This window comes from Thunnus maccoyii, chromosome 12 (genome assembly GCF_910596095.1).
Source record: "Thunnus maccoyii chromosome 12, fThuMac1.1, whole genome shotgun sequence".
NCBI lineage: Eukaryota > Metazoa > Chordata > Actinopteri > Scombriformes > Scombridae > Thunnus > Thunnus maccoyii.
The window spans coordinates 23,388,137-23,396,577 of record NC_056544.1 but is presented as its reverse complement, the minus strand read 5'-3'; the positions used below and the strand labels follow the sequence as shown (position 1 = coordinate 23,396,577).

The 8,441-nt window shown below is 36.5% G+C and overlaps 2 protein-coding genes across 3 annotated transcripts; both read left to right on the top strand.

Annotated features, from left to right (window-relative positions):
• Nucleotides 1-628: 628 nt before the first annotated feature.
• pak1ip1 (PAK1 interacting protein 1) lies at nucleotides 629-4,936 on the top strand. The gene is made up of 10 exons (XM_042429855.1): nucleotides 629-968; nucleotides 1,623-1,785; nucleotides 2,919-3,039; nucleotides 3,149-3,223; nucleotides 3,318-3,370; nucleotides 3,463-3,608; nucleotides 3,736-3,833; nucleotides 4,021-4,120; nucleotides 4,440-4,569; nucleotides 4,806-4,936. The coding sequence occupies exons 1-10, from the start codon at nucleotides 891-893 to the stop codon at nucleotides 4,901-4,903; spliced, it is 1,062 nt and encodes a 353-aa protein (XP_042285789.1). The 5' UTR covers nucleotides 629-890; the 3' UTR covers nucleotides 4,904-4,936.
• Nucleotides 4,937-5,770: 834 nt separating this feature from the next.
• Nucleotides 5,771-8,378, top strand: LOC121908895 (transmembrane protein 14C-like). 2 transcript variants are annotated; one of them, XM_042429192.1, is made up of 5 exons: nucleotides 5,771-5,859; nucleotides 5,983-6,078; nucleotides 7,892-7,993; nucleotides 8,093-8,180; nucleotides 8,294-8,378. In XM_042429192.1, exons 2-5 carry the CDS (start codon nucleotides 6,003-6,005, stop codon nucleotides 8,349-8,351), a joined length of 324 nt encoding a protein of 107 aa, XP_042285126.1. In that variant the 5' UTR covers nucleotides 5,771-5,859; nucleotides 5,983-6,002; the 3' UTR covers nucleotides 8,352-8,378. The 2 variants fall into 2 exon arrangements, with proteins under 2 accessions (XP_042285126.1, XP_042285125.1); XM_042429191.1 differs by lacking the exon at nucleotides 5,771-5,859 and having other exon boundaries at nucleotides 5,866-6,078.
• The last annotated feature ends 63 nt before the right edge of the window (nucleotides 8,379-8,441 follow it).

Genomic DNA, 8,441 nt, shown 5'->3' with positions numbered 1-8,441 from the left:
CTGAGAATGGAAAGTTTCTTTGTGTTCACTGAATCCAATTTTAAGGGGGCGGCCCTACGAGCAGGATTTGTGATATCACAACTAGTTTGGAAGCTGATCCTGGTTCAATATTCAACGTACAATATGAAGATGTGATGTGGGAACTGAGCTTGCAGTGCACAAACATTGAGTATGGACTTTACAGTGAAGTAGGAGATGTCTTGTGTCCAGCAGTTAAACTTCTGAAAAAGTCTTTCTTTATTTCATAGATTCTGGATTTCTTTAATGAGAGAGAAGCAGTAGATGCCATTTTAAGGATTTTAACAAACTTTATGAACTTTTTTTGTGGAAAAACCATATCAGACATAATAATTATTCAAAGCAGATTACTTTATATACATCTTAAAACATTTCTGGAGGAGATCTTTAAAAATTCCTGCAAGACTCCGGTTTGAAAACTAATAGGGGGGAAAGAGCAGATGAGGGGTGGGGAAGAACTTCCTTTCTTTCTTTCTGTCTTTCTTTCTGTCTTTCTTTCAACTTAGTTTAGATAGGAGAATTGAGTCTTATTTTCAATCCAATGGAAGGCAGCAATGCAACATTTTGGATGCAAACCGCCTCTAAAAACCAACGAAGAAGAAGGAGGAGGAAATAGCAGAATTTCGCGCAAGCGCGGTAGCTCCACACGTTGTTTTGATTCTGAAAATGTGTCTAGCTATGCTAGCAATACATAATCTGGTGTAAGTAGGTTTACTACGCCGTTTGTGTTGTTTATTGTGTCGGTGTTACTTATGTAGGCCTCTGGTGAGACTGTTACTAGCTGTTTAGCTGAGACCAAGCGGCAGAAATTAGACAGAAAAAGGCTGAAGTTAGAAGAAAGCTAACTGGCTAACGTAGCTACAAGTGGCAGCATGGCAGCTGTACTGGAGCTGGTTGCTGGGAGCTACGAGCAGGTTACATTTGGATACCGAGTGAAAACTGATGAAAAAGTAAGTGTCATTGAGTTTGATTGGTGTTTGTGCAAGGCTGCAACCTGATTTTATATTATTATTCCGTATATGCTGTTACATATGTGTATACATTGTGTTAATTATTTAATTAACATGTATGGACAATCATGGACATTACTACCATAGTAATATCCACCTGACTGGCACTAATATACAGTGTATTATACTATAACATATTAACATTATTGAACAGCATACAGTATACTCAGCAAATAGTATATTATAGTTATGTGTAGTATATTCTATTTTCATTCATTCTATATATTCTCTCTTATACATTGTTATATTTGAGTCAGTAAATTTAGTTATTGTGAATATTTTAGCCTTTAAGTGTATTTGTTTCTTTTACCTATCTCATTGTTTTTGTATTTTGATTTATGTCAAGTGGCCACTGTAACACTTTAATGTGCCTTTTGAGATTAACAAAGTAATTTTACTCTATCTATCTATCTATTTATCTATATTATTTGATTATTTGATGGGATCATAGACAGTATAAGCTCTATCATTTGAAGCATTAGGTGTTTTTTGGCTCAGCTGGCTGTCACAGTTTTGTTGATGCAAAGTTGATGCTAAGACTCATTAGTTCTCAATTCCTTCATGTTTTTTTTTTTTTTTTTTTTTTTTTTACAGGAGTGGACATCCAAGGCAGACTTCACACATCATGCTCACACTGCTTCAATATCAGCTGTGGCAGCCAGTGAGAGGTTTGTTGTCACAGGAAGCAAAGATGAGACCATACAGCTGTACGACATGAAGAAGAAAATCGAACACGGAGCTTTGCTGCACCATGACGGTGAGTATCTTCAGTTCAAGAGGTCTGTGTTTTAACATTAAGCCATGTGTAATATATAAATGTACACTGGAGGACAACAAAATTTTAATTTAACAAGTATAACTTTCTACATTAAAATATCAACAATGCAGTAGAGCTGCAACTAACGACTATATTCATTATCGATTAATCTGACCAATGTTTTCTTGACTAATCAGTCATGATGTCTGTAAAATGACCAAGATGACGTCTTCATATGTTTTGTTTTATTCGACCAAAACTCAAAGATACTCTGTTTACTATCATGTTTGACAAAGAAAAGCATTAAATAATCACATATGAGAAGCTGAAACCAGCTGATGTTGATCATTTTTGCATTAATAATTACTAAAATTATTCAGTTATCAAAATAGTTACCTATTAATTTTTTGTCAATTGACTAATTGGTTCATCTTTGCAGCTCTACAGTGCAGTTAAGGTGAAGAAACATGGAAGGCCAATGAGAACACTAATAAAGAAGATTCATTTTTAAAATTTCATATTCACAAAAATTTTTTATTTGATCTCCACAGAAATTTATTTTCTAGAATCAAATGATTCAAAACATCATTTATAGATTTTTAGAAAACTATTTTAATTGTTTTGTGTTCATAATAATGATAATGATTATTTTGGAATAATGACACACTCAACTTTGTTTTCTTTAAATCCTGAAAAAAAAAAAAATCTTTTTCTTTGTTACAAAGTCACAAGAAAATTTAAATAATTACTCAAGAAAAGGCAGAAAATAATGTGAATTAAGAAAAAAAAAAGACTTTTACCTACAATCATAAAATAACAGACATGTTCAGTACATGTGTTTTCCCAAAAAATGATTTTGTTACCTACCTTTTTTTGTTTAAATTCACTGCTGTCTTCATCCTGCTCATCTCCTCATCACTTCACTGATTTTTGCTGTAGGCTGCTGTCTTGTAGACAGAATGAGCGTCAGGGTCTGAATTACATTTAACCAGTCAACACACTGCAGACAGCTTCATAGACATTGTTCATAGTCATAGTAGAACTGACCCTGATTACTTAAAAACATTTTTTTAAGCTAGAGAGAAATTAGCTTCTGATCTTTACACCTGACACTAACACCTGTTATTGCACAGGCACCATCACCTGCCTCGAGTTTCATGGGACGTCTCATTTACTGAGCGGAGGAGAGGATGGACTGATATGTGTGTGGAGCACGAAGAAGTGGGAGTGTCTGAAGACCATCAACGCTCACAAGTGAGTACACAGAGACTTCCTGGTAGGAGCACTGAGAGGATTGTGTGTGTGATTATTACCGTGAATGTTGGTTAGACGAGTCACGGTGCCTTGCTCTTGTTTTCCTCAGAGGCCACGTCACATCGTTGTCCGTCCATCCTTCTGGCAAACTTGTGCTCTCGGTTGGGACAGATAAGACTCTCAGGTAAAACTCACACATCTCCTGGAAAGTAAGTGAAGCAGGGAGTTTATTTAAGGAGGTATTGATTGATTTTGCCTCTTTTTAAAATCTTTTTTAGGACATGGAATCTAACCAACGGAAGATCAGCTTTCATCAAAAACATCAAACAGAGTAAGTTTTCTCTGGAAATGTGAAGTTCATGAACAGACAGAGATATTTGTATTCTTAAAATGATCTTAACCTTTTCTCTACACTTTAAACAGATGCACACATTGTCAGATGGTCTCCAGATGGGGATAAATATGTGGTCGTGGTAAATGACACAGTGACTGTCTACAACCTGGAGACGGCCTCTGTGACAGGGACGGTCAAAAACCCCAAGAGAATCTCGTCTATTAAGTTCCTAAATGTGAGTTCTCTGGCCAACAGGGACAAGAAATACAAGTGGGAAAAGAATGATTTGGCATAATGAAAAGAATATATCAATATAACTCTTGTAAGTTTATAAAGGTGCTGTAATCCTGCTTCTTTTTCAGAACTCCATCCTGGCTGTTGCAGGAGATGATGAAATAGTGAGGCTATGTGATGTGGGAAAGGAGAAATGGGTGTGTGAGTTCAAGGCTCATGACACCAGGTAAATTCAGTGTGTTTTTTTTATGTCACAGACTCACCACCAAGTTATTCAGTGCAGGTGTTTTCAGTATTTTGTGCTGCAGAATGAATTGAGAGACAACCTACTTATATTTTATTGACTTCTGCCAAAATGTATCACTTAAACAAGTGAAAACAGGAGTGAAACCTGCTTTCTTTTATGATTTCAGGGTGAAAGCGGTTGACAGTTTCAATATGGAGGATTACTGCGTGTTGGTGACGGCTTCAAACGACGGATTCATCAAAATGTGGAAACTCCATCTGAAAGAGGCATGTCACTAGTGTTGTTTATGAAACCAAATGTCTCACACCTTTACCTTTTCAGCAACAGTATGTGTTTTAAAGGAACATTTCTTTCAGTCTTTACCTTTTGACATACATCTACTTTACAGAGCAGAGTAATAAAGTTCTGTACAAGCAATAATAACTAAAATCAGATGTATATAATCAGATAAGTAGTAAAGATGTCAGACATAATCAAAACCTAAAAATATATAAATGAGCCTGTCAACAGAAAAACAAATATATGACACTTAAATTACGTGCTGAGCTGTCGATGATCTAGCTATGTCCTCCTGCTGTCCATCAGGAGTTGGAGTCTCCCACTCTCCTGGGGGAAGTGAACACAACAGCCAGACTGACGTGTCTCGCAGTGTGGAAGCCTTCATCAGTGCAGCAGATCACTGAAGAACCAGAGAACAAGGCAACAACGTCTGAAGGTGGAGTCCTGCAAACACTTCATTTGTTTGACTTCATCATAAAAGAGATAAGACAAATAGAAATTAGCTGGTAAAGTGATGATCATAATGATGGTAAATCCAAGCCCCAGTGCAGGGATGGAAAAGAGCGTGCATGTTTATCTTTTACTACAATGTAGAACTAAAGAACTTGATGGTTTCGTGTACTGTTTCTGTGTCCATGTTAACATCCTTTATTTGCCTCTCCCTGTTCACAGAACTCGCTCAGGAGCTTTTAAAGACGAAGAGAGTGCGGATTGCAACAGAAGAAGTCATTCTAGAAGATGAGAGCAAACCCAAAAAGAAGAAAAAATAAAAATGGGCACAAATAAAACAGTTTTATAATCCATGGACTATTTTCATCTGGACTTATTTGGTCTGTCTTGCTTTTGTTATGGTTGAAACAGGAAGTGATGGAACCCAGTTCTAAAGTTTTTAAGTATTAATTGTATTTTTGTCATAAATATGTATACTTCCAAAAACTGAAAAGAGTAATGAGAAAGAATAAAAATGTTTTATGATGTATGGACTGTTGTATGTGCGCTTGACTTGTATTTGCTCATGGCTGCCACAGGGAGGTGATAAAGCAAAGCTGCTGATTGTATTTTTTGAAGAAAACATTTTTTGTTTTCGTGACAAGATATGAGTAATGCATCAGTCATTAGATATTCCTTTCTTCATTTGGCACAAATAAGATGATCTAAATAAAAAGCACTTAGCATGTAAAGGATAGTTTTTCAAGTGTGTCTTAAAACAGTCAGGTGCTCATATGAACCCTGAAAGAGGTTTTACTCGCTGTAATCATTCTACCTGTTCATACTGAATATGAAAAGATCCCCTTCAAATGTGCTTTCAGTGTAAATGATGGAGGCCAAAATCCATTGTGTGTCCACACAGTCATTTATATGCAAAAATGCATTTAAAAGTTAATCTGAGGCTTATATGAGGCTTCAGCAGTCTGAGTTAGTCATATCAAGTGGATATCTGCCACATTCATTCATTTTTGTGGATTTAGGCTCCCATGGCTTACATTACAAGTGCATTATGAAGGGATCTTCTAATGATCAGAATGAACAGGAGGAATGATTACAGCAAGAAAAACCTGTTTCAATGTTCATTTGGACACCTGATTGTTGTTTTAAAACACACTTGGAAAAATTGTGAACTTGTCCTTTAAAAAAAAGTTTAACCCCGGATATGACGCAATCACGTTAACGTTCGGCGGTTGCTAGATGCGTAACTAGTGAAAACTTTGCCTGTTTCAAAATTCAGGTGCGCATTTTCTGATAATTTGATGATAAACCGCTTGATATATTTTTGTTTAAAGCCTAACTGAGTTGTAAACTGTTGACACATTGTGGTTCAGTGCTGTTAAATTAAACTTAATCCGAGCAGGAGCGTCAGAGTTTCGGGTCATGGCAGTTGACAGGATCGGCTACGTTTACGCTGCTCTGGTGGCGGTTGGAGGACTCATAGGTTATGTGAAAGCAGGTAGGACTGACACACTGACGGTTGTTTGGGTATTTTCAGCTACTACAGGTTTCGTATAGGTTAACAACACTTGTATCTATCTAAATCAATTTAAGGGGTTGTTGTGAAGCCCCCAGAATCAAATGTCAACTGTCAAACAGGGAAGTAACGTATCCATCACAGAGGAGGCAGATGTAACGTTAAGTTACCAGTTTCTCCACTGACACTGGCTTCAGTTAATTTTTCAATCTTTCAAGTCTGTCTTAAAACAACAGTGAGGAGCCCAAATGAACATTTAAATAGGTTTTTCTTGCCATAATCATTCCTCTTGTTCATACTGACCATTAAAAGATCCCTTCATAATGCACTAACAATGTAAGAGATGGGGGACAAAATCCACAGTCCTCCTCCTTTGCAAACATGTTTTTAAAAGCTGCAGCGTCCAAATGAGTCAGATCAAGTAGATCTCGTTCACGTTACAGTCTTTTTAGTGCCAAAGTCCCTCTTTTTGTTACTATACTTCCACCACAGCTCAACAGAGAAACACTGTGTGAGGAAACACAAAGAGGGAATTTGATGCTAAAAAGACTGTAAATGTGTCAGATATTCACTTGATATGACTAACTCAGATTGCTGCTGAAGCCTTATATAAGCTTCAGATAAACTTTTAAATTCATTTTTGCACATAAATGACTGTGTGGACACTGTGGATTTTGGCCTCCATCATTTACACTGAAAGCACATTTGAAGGGGATCTTTTAATATCCAGTATGAACAGGAGGAATAATTACAGCAAGGAAAACCTCTTTCACCGTTCATATGGACACCTGACTGTTGTTTTAAGACACTTAAAAAAACTGTGAACCTATGCTTTAAAAGGTTTAAAAGACTCCACCAATGACTAAAATAAAACCTTGAATGCTTAAACATCCCTACCAGACATGTTTTAGATTTTTAGATATATAAAAATTCTCTACTTTGAATAATCATTGTGTCTAATGTGGTTTTTCTACCTCATTAAAATCCTCTAGAATCTATGATAATGCAAATATTTTTCTCTTAAAGAGTTTAACTGCTGGACACAATATGTCCAATTCTCACTGGAGGCTTCAAGTGTCCACATGACATTTGTGTAAATTGAATATCGGACAACAATGGGCTCCAAACTAGTTGTGATGTCACAAATCCTGCTCGTAGGTACACAACTCAGATTTAAGGTGAGACAGAGAAACTTTCCTCCTTCAGCAGTTGAATGTGAAAACTTCTGCACATACATCATTCTGCACAGTGAAGCTCAAACATCTAACTGAAGGAACAAGAAAAATGTTTGGAGTAAAGAAGCACTTTAATTATCATGGACATCAGATGCCTTTTGATACCTCACAATGAGCAACATCAACATGTTTTTTTTCTACAAAACTTTATTGTCTTTTGTAACAAAATAAGCCAGACTTCTCAAATGGATTTGTTTTGTTTTGTCATAGCAACTGTGCAAGAACTCAAATAAGATACACTAAAAAATTAGCAAAACTATGATCTAAAACAGGAAACATCTACTCAAATCATAAGTAAACAAGGAAATAGCTTGTCAAATAATAAGTAAACATCGCTTATGTTTTATCCAAACATTCATTCCCAACTTAAGATACATGAGACACGTTTCAGTCGGCATCCAAAAAGTATTGTAGTTTAATATCCAGCCCTTCAATAAAGAAAATGGATATTTTTTAATAGAGAAAAATAAAATGGGTAGTGTTATTTTTTTTCATTCTAGCAGTAGACAATATAACCTAATAAACGTATCTACTGTGGTCTGAATATATTTGTTCCACAGGCAGCGTCACCTCTCTGGGCGCAGGGCTGCTGTTCGGGCTGCTGGCTGCAGTTGGTGCTTATCTGACATCTCAAAACCCAAAGAATGTCTGGCTTTCACTAGGTGAGCAAGTTTAGTTTGTTAAGTTGTTACAGTCCCTCTGCAGCTTTTACAAAACACGTGACAACAAACTGTCTCCCCTCCACTGGGGGGAAAATGCAGGCACCTCGGGAACGCTGGCCGTAGTGATGGGACTGAGATTTCTCAACTCCTGGAAGTTCATGCCAGCTGGTTTAATAACTCTGGCGAGGTGATACACATTTATTTTCCTTTCTACTTTCACTTTCCTTGTAACTGTTACTGGGATAATATTGTACAATGTTCCAAACTGTGTCCTGATTAAATGTTGTCATCTCTTCTCAGCGGACTGATGCTGGCAAGGATCATAACTGGAATGCAAAAGAGAGCACGAAGCTCTTGAAAATATTAAAATATGCATTTTAAAATATGTCTACATAGTTTGAATGTGTTATATACATTCACTTTTCTTGTGTCTGTTTTTTATCACACT

Excerpts from the sequence above, each read along its gene's own strand:
- LOC121908895 (XM_042429192.1), top strand. The coding sequence starts at position 6,003 with ATGGCAGTTGACAGGATCGGCTACGTTTACGCTGCTCTGGTGGCGGTT. Across the intron at positions 6,079-7,891 it reads CATAGGTTATGTGAAAGCAG|GCAGCGTCACCTCTCTGGGC; the intron begins GTAGGACTGACA and ends TTTGTTCCACAG. Across the intron at positions 8,181-8,293 it reads GGTTTAATAACTCTGGCGAG|CGGACTGATGCTGGCAAGGA; the intron begins GTGATACACATT and ends ATCTCTTCTCAG.
- pak1ip1 (XM_042429855.1), top strand. The coding sequence starts at position 891 with ATGGCAGCTGTACTGGAGCTGGTTGCTGGGAGCTACGAGCAGGTTACA. Across the intron at positions 969-1,622 it reads GAGTGAAAACTGATGAAAAA|GAGTGGACATCCAAGGCAGA; the intron begins GTAAGTGTCATT and ends TTTTTTTTACAG. Across the intron at positions 3,040-3,148 it reads AAGACCATCAACGCTCACAA|AGGCCACGTCACATCGTTGT; the intron begins GTGAGTACACAG and ends TGTTTTCCTCAG.